The sequence below is a fragment of the Ambystoma mexicanum genome, chromosome 1p (assembly GCF_040938575.1).
Source record: "Ambystoma mexicanum isolate Mex_15411 chromosome 1p, UKY_AmexF1_1, whole genome shotgun sequence".
NCBI lineage: Eukaryota > Metazoa > Chordata > Amphibia > Caudata > Ambystomatidae > Ambystoma > Ambystoma mexicanum.
Window position 1 is genome coordinate 198,404,455 of NC_090921.1, and position 19,814 is coordinate 198,424,268.

Genomic DNA, 19,814 nt, shown 5'->3' on the forward strand with positions numbered 1-19,814 from the left:
TTTGCCACCCCATTTGTGGAGCTTAGCTGCCAGGCATGTTGGTGTGCTGCTCATGACTGCTTAGTTAATGATGCATGCAGTCTTGAACAGTATCCTGGTCTGGAATGAAAGACAATGTAATTTGCGCAGGATGGGGTTGATTCGGTCAAATTTCTACGCACCCATAACACCACGTATTGCAGAGTGGTAGACTGCTTTTAGGGGAGCCAAGTGGACAGCTGTGAGCCCTGTCAGAAGGTAATTTCCCCCATCGATGTTCAAGACCACAAGGGCCTGCATTATGGCATGGAAGTCATGTCGCTGGATTAATTGTTTGATTTTGTGAAGAGTGGCGATTCAGAGCCAGGCTGTGTGGGCTTTCTTGGATATTTGTTTCTGGAAAGACAGACTGGTGTCAATGGTGAAGACTAAGGATTTTACTGAATGCATCTAGGAGCATATCATTGAGCTATTGTTGAAGTTGTTTTTTTAGCAGGCAGACCAAAGAGTACAAATTCTGTCTTGGATGTGTTTAGTGATGTCCTGTGCGCTAGTTACTCTCATGTACAACTGAGTATTGTCTGCAAATTGGTGGATGGCTATATTGCGATATCTTTGAGGAGAGTGCCCAGAGGCTCCATGTAAAAGTTAAAAAGGATTGGTTAGTGGATGGACCCTTGGGGACCCCGCAGAATACCAAGAGTGGGTTAGAATGCAACAAGTTCATCTGGACGGCTTAGTGTCTGTCTAAGAGGTAGGAGGTAATCCAATTCAGGACAGTGCCAGAGAATCCAATCCTGTTGCCAAGGAGGGATATAAGGATGTGGTGTTCGATGGTGTTGCAGTCGAGAGGTCAAGGAGAAAGAGGAGGCATAAGTCACCCTTATTCATGATTTTGAGGGCATCATCCACAACCTGATGGTGGCTGTCTTGATGCTACACTTAGGGCGGAACCCTCACTGATAGTCATTTAGGAGGTGGAGTTGTTAAATTTTGGTAGTTGGGTTGTGGCAACTTTTTCCAAAATCTGCAGGTTTGTAATAGCCCAGTAGTTGGCCAGGTCATCTGGATTTAAATTTGGTTTCATCAAAAGAGGTTGTGTGGGACCAGTATTGAGGATGCCCTGGAATGACCATGACCTTTCTGTGAGGGAGGCAATAATGATCCTGAAGAGCATGTTGAACACTGTGCCTGTCAATTGTCTAATGATGGAGGCCAGGATGATATTGTCAAAATAAGAAGTAGGTTTGAGGAAGGCAGTCATTTTTAGCAGATCCCGGGGAGACATCTGGGGTTAGGGCGTTTGCACGCAGATTATTTGAGATTTCAACCATGTTTAGATTGTTTTTTCATAAGCATGTTGTCGGAGCGCTGGAAACAGTTATGGGGGACCCTGCACAGAGATACCTGAGGCCTTTGTAGGCTGTCATACATCTACCCCACCTTCTCCCATCAAACCACTCTTGCCCAACTATAACAAATCCCCTAAAATCCCAAACCCAGCTACATCCAGAAACCACCTCTCTCAGAATTCCTGCTTTTCCACGTCCTACCCGAATATTCCCAGTTATTCTCTTTCCCGTCATTCTGATTATTATTTACTGCATTCCCAACCAGCTCAGATAAAACACTACAGTTCCCACACATACTGTTGTTAATTTTATGATAAAAATCCTGGTCATTCCCAGCGCTTCACAAACCCTAACAATCTCAACCTTCTGAATGTACAAACCACCCTAGGATGAAGAATATAATGACAATGACAACCCCCCCCTTTTCACACAAACCATTGATTACGCTGTGGAAGACAATGGACTGACCCTAGAGCTGTTTACCTGACATGTCCCATCACAGCGGTCAGGCAGAGTAAGGCAATTAACCTGAATTACACACACCTGACAGCCTTTTGCTTTCCCCACAGGGATAAAAGCTGGAATACGAAAGCACAGGACGTGCAAGGCAGACTGCATGATGTAAGGGCTACCTCAGCATGGCAGTCCAAGTGGAAGAGAAAGACGCCGCAGGCCAAGAGGGTGACAAGGAGAGAATCGACGTTGCCCTTTCGGGCAAGGCAAAAACCCAAGAAACCTCTGCAGATGGAAGCATAGGTCTGCGAACAATAGCCAGCGTGTGTTGCAGCAGGTGCCAGCAGTACATGACACTCTCCTCCGCTAATTACCAAGTCGGGGAGAGATGCTTGTCTCTGAGGTAGCAACCTTGACTATAAACAGAAGGAAGGCCAAGCTGTTCATCATAGTCGGTGAGTCAAGGGGAGAGTCGATAAAAAACCGAACTGTGTTGAATGAAAAGTAGCAAACAACTGATAAGGGGAAAACCAGCAACAGAGCAGTCTGGCACCATGTGGGTGTTCACACAAGAAACTCTGGGTAGACACTACCATAACCAGAAGGCCGTTGGAAGAGGTGAAGAGAGATCAAAGGGGTCTTGTAAAATCCTATGTACCATTGAAAGGCATTGACCGACCAATGATTGTGAAAGAAAGGGAGATGAGTCCTTTGTGTTGAAACTCGCATATTAACTACGTCTGCTAAAAGTTGGCAAAGAGTGAACCTGGCGGAGGAATGCTAACGAGAGGGGATGAACTCTAAGGTCCCAAAATACAGTGAACTGTCTGTAAAAGTTGGAGAGAAGGAACCCGGCAGAGGCAAGCCGACAACCAAGGGCAAAGCCCAAAGACCTGTTTAAAAAGACATTAAGATTCTTGAAAGCAAGTAGCATTGGAAGACAAGGAAAAGTGACATGTCCCCCTTGTGATTGTGGTCCGAGCCCGTATGAGGGAGATCCAGATATAAACTCATCACCCAAAGTACATTGAGAAAAGAACTGTTTAGTTGTTTTGTTGAGTACAACTGGAGAGGGGTATGCGCCCGGAAGAGGGGGACCCAGGGATGAAGCCGTCATGCACAGTATATGTGAACAGAACTTTGTGTTTGTTTGTTGAAAGCATCAGGCCCTCGAAGGCAAGAGACTTTTATTGGAAAGAGACTTACCCATCGAAGAACCTGATAGCTGGAACGGAACTGTTGACTCATGCTGGGAAAGCTCGAGTGTGTGCTGTGCTCAGGAGATCCACCTTGTTCCGTGCTCAAAATGTGGGGACATGAGACCACTGGCAATCCTGACTTATTATTTGTGAACACTTCTTTCTTTATTGAAAGCCCTATCCCACACTCTTTCTGTTAGTTTTAAGGAATTGGCAATAGTTTTTATTTTAGTATAGGCCTTTTTATTTTTGACACAACGCCACAAGGACTGCCTTATTTTCGTTTGATGTTCGACAAATGCTCCCAGATTTAGGTTTAGATTAGGCGTTTTTCCACCCTGCATTTACATTTTAATAAACACCCTTGAACTGCGATCACGTGTGTCTGTCTTTACTGTTGCCCCATGGGTTCCTTACACCTTTTGTGTCATGTGCATTGTTTGGTGGGGTTAGTAGGACCAATCCCACATGGTTCGGTTGAGTACCATAAAATGGGAACTCGGCTTGATGAATTCTAAAGAGATGTATGATTTGGGTGAACCGGTCTTTGTTGCAAGGCAAACACATGATTCCAGCAGCAACGTTTTATGGAACTTGCTGCTATATTTGTAACTGTCCCAGGAATCCGGGTTACTAGCCATTGAATTAGTCAGCTGCATATTTCAGCAGGTATTAAGGCCACATTTGTGCCTGGTAGGATTAAGATAAATTTGCCATTTTGTCATGGTGATGGCAATCATCCTGTTTATATGGTGGTGATTTGGTGTCTTATCCTCAGCCTAGAGTCAGGTCAGACACTGTGATTCCTTACTGTGTGTATGGAGAGGGGAGGTGCTACATGTTTCTTATCTTTCAGACTCTGCTGCATGCTGGTGCAGATTTGGTGTTACATGCTTGGACATTTTTCAGGTTCGGCTCCTCAACCAGCTTGGTCATGCAGCTGGCGGACTCTTCCCGTTCCCTTTCCCAGAAATACGAGAGAATGGCGTCATGTGCCTGTGTCAGTGCTTTTCAAGATGTGTGTAAATGGATTCGGCCCTTTGAAAGCAAAGGGCATAGGAGTCATGGATTGAGATAGTGAGAATATGGCCATATAAGGTAAGTTCACAAGGAAGTTAAACCATTTTAGTGGCATGCCTGCAATCTTAGGCTGCGTGCTGATGTTGGCTTATCATCTACCATCGAACAATGCCAAGTTGTCCAGTGGGTAAAAGGCTCCTCAGCCACATGTTTCTCTGATTGGTGGACCTGTATAATGGGCAGTCATCAGGCTGGCCTCTATTGCCCTGGCAGGGCAAGCTCTTGAAAGGGAGCTATTATTAAGGGGGGAGTTCAATATGACTGAGTTAACAAGCCCATCTAAATCTACCAGGAGGGATAGTCTAGACTCTCCCCAAAAAGCAAACAATGACTGAGACAAAACATGTTATGATATGATATGATATGGCATTTATAACCTGCCTATACACAAGTGTTTCAAGGCACAGCGAGGCAAGGGAGGGAGAACAAAGGGAGGACAGACAACAATCCTACTAGGCCAGGTGTCATTCAGATTGCGCAAGTCCATGGAAAGGGGGAGGGGGAAAAAGCAGTACATGGGATAAAGGATAATAAACAATAAGTGAAGTACGGCCAGATGATGGCAAGTGCAGACATCAGGTGTCAAGTGCTGGTAGTGGAACTGTAGGGATACAGAAAACAGTCCCTAAGTGTGGGGTTTGCCAGGAAGGCAGTGCAGGTGAGCGACCGGCGGGGGAGGGGACCTAGGCCCGAGATCAGAGGGTGGCCAGGTAACCAGTGCAGTTTAAGTTTGATGAAGAGGCCAGGTTAATCAGAGCTGTGAAAAAAAGGGTTAATGCTATTGATATCATGTTAGGATTATACTTTAGGAATAGAATTAAAGAATCTGTGATCTCTACAGATGTTCATGCCCCCCAACTCTAAACATGTGCTTATGTATAGGTGGGCCATTTCTCATTCTTACCTGTGGTTGTCTGTACAGGCCCAACACTCGTGCCATAAGAATTGACGACGAAGAGCCAGCGTCCCCAATGATTCCGGCGAGGGGTCCAGTCCTCTGGCAGTGATAGTTCAAGATATGCTTCCCCTGTTCCTGTCCAGTCAGCATCCACAGGGTGCCCAGCAGTGATAAGTGTAGAACAGCACAGGAGTCATAGATCTGAAAGCCTAGTGTGATGTTGGGCAGGAGGTCAGGGTTTCTATTGATCTTCTCAATGGCAAACACCATGGCCTGGAGCCACTGGTAATTTTGGAATACAAACCTAGAACAAGCATGAACAAAGTGCATTACACAGTTGATTACCTACTGTCTCTTATTTTAACCAGTAATATTTATAGAGCACATGTTGACCCCATCAGAGCGTCTTTGCGCTGATTAACTCAATAGTACTCATTTTAGCAGCCCCAAATGAATGAAAGTCTGAGAGGACCTGGCAGGGTTCTAGCCTTTGACCAAAGGATCAAATAGTAGTGGATGCTTCAGTCTAGTTAGCCAATGCCCAGCAGTGGCCTTGGTGATAATTATTGTGTAATATATGCAGGATTGGTAATAGTAACACTGTAGTTATGGTTAAGTTGGCTTTCCTATAGGAAGAACATGTTTTGGGCACCTTATAACTTTGTGGCCGTGTGATGAATCTGCACAAAACTTTGCAAAAAATATACAGACCAAACTTTGAATTTGAAGACCAAAAACTGGTCTACTGCTAAAAATGCATGTTCAATGCATATTTGCACCAGGGCAAAGTTTGCCCTAGTCGGACTACCATTACTTATTAACAGTTGGGCAAACGTGCAAACTTTGTCCTATACAAAAATGAATTGACATTGCATATTGCCTGCACTAAGGTGTTATACCATACAATATTGCATTTGTCACGGTGCAAAATGCCCCATGGTTGTTTGCACTATGGCAAACCTTACCCTAGTGCAAATGCCGGTACACTTTTTTTGTGATCTGGCCACTGGCGTATCGGAGCGGCACTAGTTGCATGCATGTATCATGTAAGGAAATCTTCACATGCCTGGCGAAATTGAGCCCGATCTGGAATCACACAGCTGCTGAGTTGGTGTTGGCAAATGCCTTGTAAAGCAATATTTTGTCGTTTCGGGATTTCCTTCCTTCATTACTAAGGGCTAAGCATTCTAACAGCCTCATTTAAAATGGAGCGTAGTGGGAAATCGATGCGTGCAAGCAAGGCGTGATGCTTCTATGCCTCTATTTTCCACTGTACCCCGTTACCCTGCAGTAATAAGGCGGCAGAGGGGGCACAGAACAGAGATAAGATCTTGGCCATGCTGATCTCCTCTGTCATATCAGTGCGTTTCATTTTACACTTGGATGAGATTTTTTTATGCAGTCATAAAACAAATGGATGCCGAGGCAATCTGCCATGGTCTTGCATCCACTTAAGACCAGACAGATTCCATATGAATCCATAAGTAAATACCATTTGCAAAGCGTCATTTCTAGGTGGTGTTGCACGTAGGGGATACCACAAAATATAAGTGCACACGTTGTGATCCTCTGCATGGAATTTAGGTTTGATAGGAAATAATCCCTTAAAATGTGTAGAGGGCAGCGCATGCTACGTGGTGTTTAGGAATGTACAAACTGTGGGGATCCCCTGCACGCAATGCACATTTGATAGAACGTGACACCTACAGAGTTGTAGAGCACAGCACAAGATCTGTGGCATATTTAAGAGTGATAGGGTTTACATTCTAGTAATTCTTCAAACATCCCACATTGAAGGAAATCATAAAAAAATAAAATAAAAAATTAGAGGAAAACTGAAGAACATGTAGAAAAACATGGTATATTCCACAGTATAATGTCGATCATATTTCTTTCAATTTAAAATCAAGCAGTAGTAGATTAATTCAGAATTACCATATTGACAATAATACATTAATTATAAATGTGACTATGAATAAAAGGTTTGGGGTCTAAACCCTGCAAACAAAAGACTGTCTTTGTTGAAGTCAGTCACAAAGGCTGCCCCTCTCCAACTGTCACTCGTAGGGAGAGGTTTTACCTCCTACCCCCCCCCCCAACTCGCACTGCATGGCCTCACTGCCACAATCCTCCTGCCTCCTACACTTACCTCCTGCTTCCTGGAAGTCTTCCCACTTCCCTGCATGCCATGCCCCCGAAAGACAGACGTGTGGGATGCAGCCTTCTGTGCTCGGTCTTCTCTATATCAGACTTGTGGATGTGGTCAAGAGACCCCAATTGGAATAACACTATAGTAGTTCATGAAAAATACTAAAGTATTTATATTTATGTTCTTAATAGCTCAAACCTAGCTCAGGTGCAAATAAGTGCTGTGTACATGTAAGAACAAGATGGGTAAATGTACAAGAAATTCCCTGCAAATTAGGTTCTTATGTTCTTTTCTGAACTGCAGGAGCATTTGTGTGGTGCTGATTCCAACCTTGATGATATTCCAATAATCTCGGGAGGATAGCTCAGGAGCAATGTGCTTGCCTTGGAAACAAGACGACGCAGAGCAACACAGGTTTAATCCCCGGGTCCGCGCATAGAAACCTTTAGGTAATAAGCACGTTATAAATAACTTATCATATCAATATGGTTGGGTTTAGCAGAGGAAGGACCGTTTCCTGGTCTTCCACAAGCGTAGTAGTTTTATTTGAAGGCTTGCAATGCTTCCTCTTCTAGAGGAGCAGGGGTGGTAAGTTTGGCAAAAAGGTATTCAGGCGTTCCAGTGTGGCTGCACTATATGTGATACCAGCAATTGTGACGTGAATCCTTGTGGAGATATGTAGCTAGAGTAAGTCACACAAAATGGGGGTTATGTGCTTGACTTCCTTGGAACCTGTCATGCAGTGTTCTTCAGTGTGATGGATAACATTGAGCGGAGAGGTGGCCAGCAGGAAGGGCATTTATCCCAGCAATGCGCACAATCATGAGAACCTGCACCTTGGCCGGAGAGATATGTTTGGATCATAGTGGAGTGTCCTCAGTTGTTCCATGTACAGGTTGGGAATCACTGGGGAGAATATTGAGCCCTGTGGAGCTTCAAGGGTAAGTGGACGCCAGTGACATCTGAACAACCGGGTCCCTGTCTGGTAGGTAAGAGGAAAACCAATTGAGAACAGTGGTCGAAGTGCGCGGGAGCAGTTGGAAGCGGTGCTCCTCTACATTTAAAAAAAAAGTTGTACTGTTCCTATACTTTTATACCCCATGTTGTGGGAGGGGGTACCTTCGGACTTAAAAATGTATTTTTTTCTTTTTGAAGTCACTCTGCCTTCACAAAGAAATGATTTCTGTTAAAGAGTGACTTCAACATTAAGCTATTTCTTTTTGAATTCTGAGGGATCTCCCCACCCCATGACATGGACACCTCCAGGCTGGAGTCATCCATGTCATGGGGTAAGGGGAGCCACATGACTTCAAGCAGAAATAGTTTCTTTTTGAAGTCTCTCTGCCTTCATAAATACATTATTTCCATTACGCTTCAGTTCTTTAACAGAATTATTATTATTATTATTTTTTTTTAATTTGTATTTAATCAAAAGATTTTTACAAAAATAGACTTTTTGTCATGCTCTTGTCGTGCTGAAGAGAGAGAAGAAGAAAAAGAACTTGATTCTCTAAAAATGTGCCTATCTCAGCAAATTTACGGCTTCCAGTATTTTATATTGTAAGCAATATTCAATCAACACTACAGCTAAGTCAATGCATAGTCTGGATGCTGAGGAAAACCCTTCTTGATGTATTTTTATATCCAGTTCAGTACTCTGGATGACAATCCTTGTATATATATATCACACTTCTATAAATAAATTTATAATGGATATTACACTTGTGAATATGAGCAGTAGTCAGCAAGAGGTAACTCATGAATAGGAACAGAAGAATAAGGTGGGAAAGAATGCTTTATATGGTTCAAGGAAACGCAAGGTGGAATAAAATGCAGCACAGAAATAACTTGTTATGATTTTAGCAAAAGGTAATATGATCACTTTTTCTTTTGACAATTCACTTCCCCCTATGCAATACAAGAAATAGAAGGAGAGCACACAGTCTTCAAGAATCCCAACAAATCACACTTTATAATGCAATACACAGTTCCAGCTCTCCCAGCAAGCTTAGGGAGAACAGGGATGAGTTTTAAACACAGGCGAATTACTTTAATGTGGTTTGCAAGGAAGTGAAAAGGTGCTAACATTGCTTTGAATTCCCTCTGGAGGTTCAGGGTAGGTGATGGCTACTTTATATTAGTTCAGGCTCACTTTAACAATACTCTATGAATGATTAGCAGATTGCAAACGAATTTTAGCAAAGAGAAGCAAACAGCTGCTGATTTCTACAGATGAAGAAATCGGGCCAAATCGCGAATCGCGGTAAATTTCGCGAGTGCGTGTCTCACGATTACGGAAAAAGTATAGGGAGTAGGAAGTCTGTTCTAGGTTCGTTGGAAAGCCTAGATTCTAAGCTTTCAGATGAACGTTAAATCTCGTTCCGGAGATACGGATGATTTAATAAAGGTAGATTTTCGGATTTAAAGTAAAACTCAAAATGACAGGTGACAGCTTGCAGCTGCAGAATTGACAGGTGACAGTTGTGCAGCTTTAAAAATGACAGATGACACGATTTCTAGGAGGCTGTTCTAATTAGGTTAAAATAGTTTGGATTAGATTATTTTAACTAAGAGATTGGGTTCTGCACAGTTCTGGCGATACTCACTCCTAATTTTGAAATGAATGGGCCTCGTCACAGATCTGGTCAACTGGACTGGACTGGGCGGTTCTGCTCACAGCGTCTGGGTCAGCTCTGCTCTGCTGGTCTGGTCTCTGGCAATTGTTCTTGGCAAAGAATTCAAACAGCTCGCCCGGCTGTGGAATAGTTTGCAAATGATTTTAAGGATTCTGAGGCCTGCTGAGAAGAGTTCTCAGTTTGTGGGTTTAGGCACTTGCTTTAAGTTCTGAAGTAAAGTTCTGGTCTCTGAAGTTTGATGGATGTGAAGTCTGGAGTCTCCCGGCAGAGCGTCCCACAGAAAATGGAATTGCATGTCCCTACCTGTCCCAGCAGTCTCTTTTTATGTGTTTTAAAAAGTGGGTGGCGAGGCTAGCATCCCTAAGCCTGCCCCTCTCTTGATTTGATAGGTCAATAGATTCTTTGGTCCCTGATTTGGGAAGGGATAGTGTGTCAGAGTGATGTCATTTTTATGACCTGCAGAAATGACACTCCCTTGGTCAATGTGCACACAAATCTATTCCTGATCCAAATACATATTTCCCAGCTACACAGTTGTTTGACATCACATACACACATCATATATTACTAAAGATAGTTCCTGTCCCGACTCTGGTGTTTCTAGGAGCTTGCATTCAAAAATGGCAACTTATTTTCCATTTTAGTGGGTTTTGCAACATTGGTTTTTCATCAAAAATTATACAAAGGTACATTTCCCTTCCACATATATCCCAGTAACTTTCCATGTCTCTAGCTTAAACACATTGTCTACAATAATCATAATTAGCGGGGTTTTGCCCCAGAACATGGTACAAATTGGAGTTTGGACTCAAATCGTGAGGGCATTTTCCATACTAAGACTCTCAAAGTTGTACATTCCTATCATTTGGTTCCAATAATTATCACTGTTTCTATAAAATATATATTTGTTGCAATTCAACTCCCCACAGTGTTTGGGTCCGCCTCCAGGAGTCTGGGTGGGTCAGTGATCACATGTATCTCCTTGCTGGCAGAGGGCTGTTGACAGGAAACCCTCAAAATTAACATACCCCATTCAACAGAAAGAGCCTTATGTGTGGGCTCCAGCAAGCTGCCTGGAAGTCTCTCCTCAATCAATCAACAGGGTCATGTGATATCCTGCCTCCTGGTGTGGAATCTCTGAGGTGTTAAGGTTTCCCAGCCTCTTGGCCTCTGAGAACAGCAGGTGGCTAAGAATTCCAATTAACCAACAAGCTTTGAAGTCCCTGCCACTCTTGCAACTCCTAAATACAGTTTCCCTGTCAGAGTTTAGACCGCTAGTACTGCATCCATTTTTGAGTTGTCTTGAATTGCTGCATTTCAATAGAATGGTCTTTTGCTTGACAGTATAGGACCCTTGCTTAACATTGTTTTGATGGCAGCCTTACAGTAGAGTGGTGATGTGGAACCCCCCACAAGAAGGTTGTATCTTTAGAGTGGTCTTGTACCAACTGCGCAATTCTCCTATTCTGGCGTGAATGTGGGCGGTGATAGCTCATCCCCACATCCACCCAGTCTATTGATTTAGTTTGTCCTGGGATAGAATAATGGGCGGCGACAGCTCATCCCCACATCTACCCAGTCTATTGATTCAACATGGGTCAAAACCCTTGACAAATCCCCCCGCCCGACTGCGCTTTGATTCTAGTCGAGGGGAAGTCGGGTGCAAAGGAGGTTTTCAGCCCTTGCGCTGGTATGTCCGCATTATCTTCTTCCAATTCTGTAGATGGCACAGTTCAGCATCTTTTCCTCCACCCAGTTGGATCGATCGGTTCTCCTCGCCGGTCCTGATGGGAATATTGGGCGGTACCCTGGGACCCTCGGGTCTCTGCTCCCGGTCCCCGGATCGTCCCCCTTGGCCAGTCTCCAGGTTTTCTTTCTCCTAGGACGACAAAGGAAAGCGGCAATACCTATTCGTAGACATTTCTTCCCCACCATTGACATAGTGGGGTGGCATATACATTTTATAGTCAAAACATTTGCGTTCTTATTTTAACAAAAAACAAGATACAATTATAAGACATTTTTTTTTCCAAATCATAATATTTTAGAGACTATATGTGGGCTATTTTAGGGTTGGAATTGAATCACTCTGGAGCGGTCCCCTCTGGTATTGCAGAGGACTCCCCCAGTTGTTGCAGAGTGTACCTGGGATGGCAACACTTTAGCTGATTTATATGTACCCAGGTGTCTTCCCCCTCTGCCGAACTGCCTTTGGGGATGCGGATCTTGTAGGCAACAGGGGAGATCTTGTCTATAGTTTCAAACGGTCCCTTCCATGTAGGCAAGAATTTTCACTGTTTGGCCTGGTTCCTTTGGAAATTGTATAGATAGACCCGATCACCCACCTTATATTCCTTTCGGGTAGTTTTTAAATCATAGTGGGTCTTCATGCTCTCGGCTGATCTTTCTAGATTCCGCTGAGCATAGGCAAAAGCATGCTGAAGGTGTTTCCTTAAATTCTCCAAATACTCATGAGTTGTGGAGGCATTTATCAACGTTCGCTCTTGGGTTCTGTAGAGCAAATGCTGGGGAAGCACCATCTTGCGTCCAGTCATCAACTCAAATGGTGACATTTTAGTTGCAGATGAAGGGGTAGATCTGATGGCCATTAGCACCAGAGGTAATCGGATATCCCAACTTGGCCCAGAATCTGCCACAAACGTTTTTAAGATGCTCACAATGGTTCGGTTATATCTCTCCACTGCTCCAGAAGAAGCTGGCCTGTAAGCAATGTGTAGCTTACTTTTAACCCCGAGTATCTCCCACATCTTTGTCATTACTTCACTGGTGAAGTGGCTACCTCTGTCTGACTCAATCCTTTGAAAAAGGGAGATGTGGTTAATCATCAGGGCAGCTGCTGTTTCTGCCTTGCAGTTGGGGCTGGGAGACATTCCACCCACTTGGTAAACAAGCATGTAACTGTCAACATGTACTTGTTTCCTCTAGACAAGCGAATTACAGGGCCTACAAAGTCGATTTGCAAATCTGACCATGGCAGTGTCATCCACCTCTTTTGGAGAGGCGCACGGTGTGTGAGGGATAATGGCTGAAATTGTGCACACACAAGACACCCCTTCAAGTATTGGTCGAGGTCCTGCCCATGTGTGGCCAGTATGCAACCTCTCTTAAGATTTCCAGTGTTGTGTGAAACCCCCTATGCCGGCGGTGGCTGCGTCATGGGTGTGACTTAACATCAGGCTTCGGAATGAGGTAGGGACCACCCACTGATCATGGCCAGCTTGGGATTTCCTTACCAACAAACCGTCTTGGATTCAGAACCTTTTTGGACATTTCATCAACACTCTTAGGTCCTCTTTCCCAATGTAATCGGTATCCGTCAGGGGAAAGTTCTCAGGGTCCTCAATGTGTTGGTAAAACTTACCAATTAATGGATCCCCCTTCTGAGCTGTAATCAAATCAGCATCAGGGGTCTCCTTACTCCATTGTGCAGTTGAAAGATCATTGTGAGCATTGGTCTGGGACCTAGTGATGGCAGTGACCTGGATTTCCCCCAACAGGGACTCTATTTCTATTAGATCCCCTTGGATGGCCCCGGTTTTGTCCAGCTGATCAGCTAAGTCATTTCCAGTTTTGTATGGTCCCTCTACTTTGGAATGACCCTTGATCTTTTTCCAGTAGATGGTCATCCCATTCGATGTGACCAGATCATCTATGTTTTGGATTAACTTCCCATGTTTCAGGGGTTTGTTATTAGCACATAACGTGCCTCTGGTTTTCCAATTAACCAGGTGCTCCACTAACCCGTTCCGTACATAATCCGAATCTGTGATTATGACCAGTTCGTGGAGTTGATGTTGGACAGCAGTGAGGATGGCCTGATGCAAAGCCATCAATTCTGCCACCTGACTACTTCGGGGACCAATTTTGTATCCAGCGGAGGGTTCTGGAAACTCCCTCACCCATGCATTCCCTACGCCGGCCACCAGTTCTTTCTCCCCGTTGTTGTCAACATGGTAAGAGCATCCATCCACATAGACAGTGGGCATTCCCTCACACTTGTCTTCTTCAAAGACTTTGTGTGGGGAATTAAGGTATGCCTCCATGTTGTCCTTGATTTTTAGACTTTCGTCCTCGAGACAGTTTTCTCTGGCACAATCATGCAAGTCAGCCAGACCTTGCGCGAGGGGACTCTTCTTGTTTTGGCCATATCTGACCTCCACAGGAAAGCCTTGCATTGACAGAATCCAGGAAGTAATTCGGGAATTACTCACATTTCCGGCCCGGATTCTGTCACTCTGGAGGTATTGCAGAGGCTGGTGTGGAGTCTCCACTATGATGTGTTCCCCCTCGCGATTACGGAAAATTCTTCAATGCCCACACCGTTGCCAGGAGTGCCTTCTCACAATCGTTGAATTTTTCCTCCACAGAGGATAAAGTTTTGCTCGCATAGGAGATTACTTTATTGACCTTGTCATGCTTTTGGTATAAAACTGCCGTCAAGCACGTATTAGAGAACCCTGTCTCGAGGAAGAACTCCTTGTTTCTGACAGGGTAAGCTAGGCAAGGCGCTTGTGAGAGGCTTCTCTTGAGTTGTCTTACTGTCTCGGATTGTTCTGGACCCCATTCCCACTTGACCCCCCCCTTCAAGAGATGAATCAGGGGTCTAGTGATCTCTGCGTAGCCTTCAATGAACTTTCTGCTGTAATTAGTCAGTCCAAGGAGGCTCCTTAGTTCCCGCAGAGTTGTGGGATCCTTCAGTTTCTGGAGTGCTTCCACTTTCTTTTCCTCGGGACAGAGACCCTGAGGAGTAATCTCATGCCCTAAGAAATTAACACGGGTTCTACACCACTGTGCTTTCTGAAAGGAAAGTTTTGCTCCGGCGGCCCTCAACTGTGTCAGAACATAACGGATCTCCGCTATGTGTTCCTCCACAGATGAACTTTTGATGAGGACATCATCTACATAAGCCAGGTTACCCCTCGCACCCAGGTCGGGCATGGCCTTATGTAGGAAAATGTTGAATTCATTGCCGGAGTTGAGGTATCCGAAGGGAGTCCGGGTCCATGTGTACTGCTGGCCCCCAAAGGTAAAAGCCTGTTTGTATTGGTCCTCCCTACTGACAGGCACAGTCCAGTATCCTTGGTCAGGTCTATTGCTGTGAATACCTGTGACCCCTGAATCTGGGCCAGCCCTTGGTCAATGTAGGGCAGAGGCCATCGGGAAGTATGGACCCATTTTTTGAGCTCCCTAAGGTCGGCGCAGAGTCTCCACTGGCCGTTTGGCTTCAATATTCCAAGCACCGGTTTATTGAAGGTGCTGTGTACTGGACGGATTATTCCCCGGGACTCAAGGTTCTTAATTATTTCAGTAAGGGACTCCATGGATGCGAGAGGCAAACGATATTGCTTCACAAACACTGGAGTCATTCCAGGGTCCGTGGGAATTGTTGTGGTGTGGATGTCGGTGCGGCCACAGTCATATGAGTCTACCGCAAAGAGATCTTGGAAATCCAAGAAAACTTGTTTCAACTTTAGCTTCTGTTCCAGAGTCACGCAGGCATCAGCTAGGTTGACTCTCTCTTCTACCATCTGCCTGAAGCCTAGAAAGACTTCTGGTTTGGCTATCTCCGCGGCCTCCTCCAGCTGGGTGGAGAAGTCCCTGGTCAGAGTGCTGATTTGGACTGGAGGCTTCAGGTGAGAAAGGCAGCCCTCATGGACCTGGAAAATCACCTCATCCCTCCTGAAGTCACAAGTCACATCTTCCTTACCATAAGGGCAGGAAGTGAACACCAGGAAGTTCCCCCCATGCCGGGTGAAGATCCTGTCTGGTGTTGTATTGTCATCACTGTCACTGTCAAAACAGTCCTTGGGGGGCGGTCCTAACAGTTAATTTCCTAAATCAATGGAGAAATGTCGGTCATCAATAATGTTGCCTGCGGCTAGAGTAATACTCTTTAAGTCGCTGTTATCCACCTCTATTGGAATGGTGTCATGTTCTATTTTGAGTAATGGTGTTGGGTTTACCCCTAACCCTTGCTGTTGGAGAGAAGCATTTAGTTGAATGTAAGCACCAGGGTTTTTTAATTTGTGTCCTCTTTTAACTTTCACTTCCAGGGAGAATTGTCGGGTCCTTTCTGGGATGGTGACTTCCTCTTTAATCTGAATTTCAACTGCATAAGGTAGCAATTGAGCTGACCTAAATGCTTTTTCTGAATCGTCAAAGCCCATGGGATTATCTGCTAATTGAGACCAAGCTTTGAAGTTTATTAGGTCCAAACTAATGGCAAAGCGATTGAGAATGTCACTGCCTAAGTAAAAGGCGGCAGTGACATCTCGCACGACCCAACAATTATGAACTATGCTCTTGTTGCCAATGGAGATTTTGAGCATACACCTGCTTGGCAGGAGATGTTTGGAATTAGGTGCTTCCAGGTCCATTTCCCATGTGTCTATCAGTTTGAATGTGGGAATGGCTGGATCTTGTGGGAGTTGGCGGAACATGGCTTCGCTGATGAAGCTCTTACTGTTGTTCACACACACTCGAGCGAGAAAAGAGTCCTTCCCATCATTTAACTGAACAGGGATGAACAACTCCTCTCCAATTTGCTGAATATCAGCCAGGCTCTGAGCTGATTTCACATCTTTCTGGACTATAGGAGTGGGAGTTTCTGATTGTGGATTAGTAAAGAATTTCAGGGTGTTTCCTTCCAGTGTGGAATACCACCTTAAACTGGAAGGAAGGTTGATTTTCAGAAATAGAGAGGACACCCCATCACCAATCTATTGTCCTACTGCTATTACTGTCACGTCTGGAATTTGGTTGTTCTGAAAGTGAAATTCTACTTGGTCAGATTTTTGTTCAACCATGTGGCAGGTTCCGTTTAAACTAACATGGTTGACACTTTGTTTTAATTTGATTGGTCGGCTAGTCTGGTTTACGCAATCTATTAGGGGTGACAACCTTCTAGGAGGTCATTTCCTAGTAGACAAGGGGTGCCCTCTGGACTCACTACTATGACCGGGTGTTTCACCTTGTGTCGCCCAAGTTTGATGTCCAAATCTGCAGTCCCCTCGACAGGAATTTCCTTCCCGTCAAAGTTCTGCAGTTGTCCAGAAAGAGAGGTGAGAGGAATATGGTAATTCTCCCCCCTTCCTGCCTTTAGTTCATCAAAGGCCCTTTTGGACAGAAGGATAGCTTGGGATCCAGTGTCCACCAGTGCCGAAATTGTACCCTGCCCCTGTACTTGTACCGGGGCATAATATCTTCCCTCCTTCTCCTCAAGGGGGCACAGATAATGCACATTTTTGGACAACTGGTGGGCTAATTTTCTGGTTTTGGACATGGCGAGAGAAGAGATTTGGGCAGAATTCTGTGGAGAGCCTGGGGAATCTGAAAGAAAAAGTTGGCAACTGGAGATCAGAGCCATTGTGGGTTCCCCTGGTTCCAGTTTTGGGCCGCCCCCCCTTTTTGGAGGCAGTCACCAGGATGGGTTTGAACCAGGGGATTTTGGTATTGTCGGTTCTGGGATGAGATGATGGGCGGCGGTAGCTCAGTATCCAAATTTCCCCAGTCTGAATTGGCATCCCTTGGGACCCATTTTTCCTTGGGAGGAGTTCCCCCATTTCTGAAGGAGAAGATCCTTTTCCCAGGATCTTCTGAGGATCCCTCTCCCTCAAATTGGAAGACCTGTACCTCCTCCACAAAATGGGTCTGTTTGGGTCCTTTGTTTCTCCTACCCCCCTCTGCTCCTTGGGAGGCAGGCTTTCAGGGGCAGGAGATTTTGTTTCCGTTTCCTGGTTTTCCAGGGGCTGTTTACAAGTTGGGAAGAAAGCTTCCTCCAAGGCTTTACACCCCCGTTCCTCTTGTGCCTCCTCCCTGGGAACCGGTGGGTTATCGGGGTGCTGCCCCCGTCATTGTTCTGGAGCACCAGGTCGAGAGTTTGGGGCATTCTGCGGTGGCATGCTCATCTGAGGGTTCTGTTGAGCCCTCAGTATGTGACCCAGATCTCGTGCCATATTTTGGACCTGGCGCTCAAGTTGTGAAACCCGCTCAGGCTGATACAGGTCTCTGTTTTCCTCCCCTGGGCTGATCCCGGGAAGGGTAGCTATCCCTTTTCTGGTAATACCCCTGGTTGGGAAGATTTTGGTACCCCTCCACCCTTGGCCTCCCCTCTCCCGGATTAGGTTGTCTGGGCTCAGGGAATTGGGGAAAGAAGGATGGATGATTTTGGGGCTGGAAATTGGGTGGATACCTGGGGAAAAAGTTCTGCCCAGGATTTGGAGAATTTCTGCCCTCCTGTGGGAAGTTGGAAGGGAAGTTCCCTGGATTAGGTGCTTGGCTGGATCCCCCCCTTGGGCTGGAGGAGTCCACACATAACCAAGGATTGGTCGGTTTCCCTTGTAGCGGGGACTTACATAGTCAGGGGACTACCTCCTCGACTCCCTGTCTGTGACTGGCTCGAGGGCCTTCTGGGCTGTGAATTATTTGGTGCAGGCAGGTTTTTAGGCCCCCCCATCTCCAAATCTAAAACGGGGCAGCCTTTACCTCTGCCACCTTGGCAGCAGCAGGGGTGCTGTTGGTTTTGGGGTTTTTCGGCGCATTATTTTTATTTTCGATGGGCTTCTGCACCTCATAGATCCGGGTAGCCTGTTCAATGACCCAGTCTAAAGATCTTTTCTCATGAAAATCTCTCACGAGCTGGGTCATTATGTATTTGGGTAGGGCATGGAAAAACGTATTGATAAATTATCTGCTATCCGTGCGCACCCTTCTGTTGGTCTGCGCAAAAGCACGCTTTAATTCTTGCACAAACTCTTGTGGGGCCTGATCCTCCCCACATTGCAAATTGTAGGCTGCCTTGCGAGCCTCTTGAGGATTTCTGTGCACAGAAAAATGTTTCAAGATGGCCGCCCTGTATGTGGACCACCTTGAATGGTTTTGACCCTCCATCCCCGCAAAGAAACTGGAGTATTCTGGTGAGAAGGTCCACTTTACGTACTGGATGCAGCTACTGCTGTCCTTCAAATGGAAAGTCTCCATCATTTGCTCAGTGTCACCACCTCCACCTCACTTACCTGTCGGAGGGGGCGCGGTTATGGATTCCGACGCGCCCCATCCTGGCGCTGTTATCCCCGATACCGGTTGGGGGGTTCGCGGTTGTCCGCGACACCCGGCGCTTCCGGGGTTTCTGTGTCCCGGGGCCTGCGCATGCGCGGAAGACCGCGTCTTGGTCTTCGCGCATGCGCAGTCCTCGAGACGCTTGGGAAGCCACGAGCTTGCTTCCCAAGCCTCGTTTCGGACGCGGCAGCACTCGGGGATAACACGGCTTGCGTTCCAAGCCTCCCGAGTGCTGCCGGTCTTATTTAAGGCGCATGATCCTGAAACTCACCGCGTCTCAATGCGGTTTGTTTCACGGATCGTGTCTTCGCTCCTGAAGCCTCGCTGCTTCAGCTCCAGTCCTTGCCAGCTCCAGCCTGCTCTCCTGTCCTTGCCTGCTCCAGCCTGCCCTTCAGTCCTCACCTGCTACAGCCTGCCCTTCAGACCTTGCCTGCTCCAGCCAGCCCTTCAGTCCTCACCTGCTCCAGCCTGCCCTCCATTCCTTGCCTGCTACAGCCTGCTCCAGCCTTGTTCTACTGTTGTGCCCGCTACAGTCTTGCTCTACTGCCTCGCCTTCCAAGACTTGCCTGCCTCTTCCAGTTATTTGCATCCTCTGGGAACACCACGGCATTCCGTCTGCAATTCTATCTTGCTACACTGCTCCAACACTGCAAGAACCAGGAAGGTGCACTTTAGTGGCGTTGGGAGCTGGTCCACCTCTAACCCTGTTGACTCTAGGGGAAGGGGTGTGCTGGTTTCTCGCGTCTCATATTCTTCAATCACCTGTCGGACAGCCTGGCGACCTCACCAAGAACAACTACCGGAAGCCCAGGTACTCAGCATTCAAGAGACGCAATCTTTAACAGATTGAGACGCCTACCTTCCGACTTCGAGATGGACGAGGCTCAAGATCTCCGGGAAGAGATGCGTGTTCTTCGGGGTGAAATGACAGCACTCCGTCAAGAGAACATCGGTCTAAGACAGATGGTGTCACAAGCCTCTGGGGTAGCG

At 46.0% G+C, this 19,814-nt stretch overlaps 1 protein-coding gene across 1 annotated transcript in view; it reads right to left on the reverse strand.

The window, feature by feature from the left end:
• LOC138467231 (extracellular calcium-sensing receptor-like) overlaps positions 1 to 19,434 on the reverse strand; it is a 66,163-nt gene extending 46,729 nt beyond the window's left edge. The window contains exons 1-2 of the mRNA XM_069607269.1: positions 19,283 to 19,434; positions 4,968 to 5,265 (exon numbers count right to left, since the gene is read on the reverse strand). Coding sequence (XP_069463370.1) covers positions 4,968 to 5,265; positions 19,283 to 19,434 — 450 coding nt within the window. The remainder of the gene's footprint in view (positions 1 to 4,967; positions 5,266 to 19,282) is intronic.
• Positions 19,435 to 19,814: the final 380 nt, after the last annotated feature.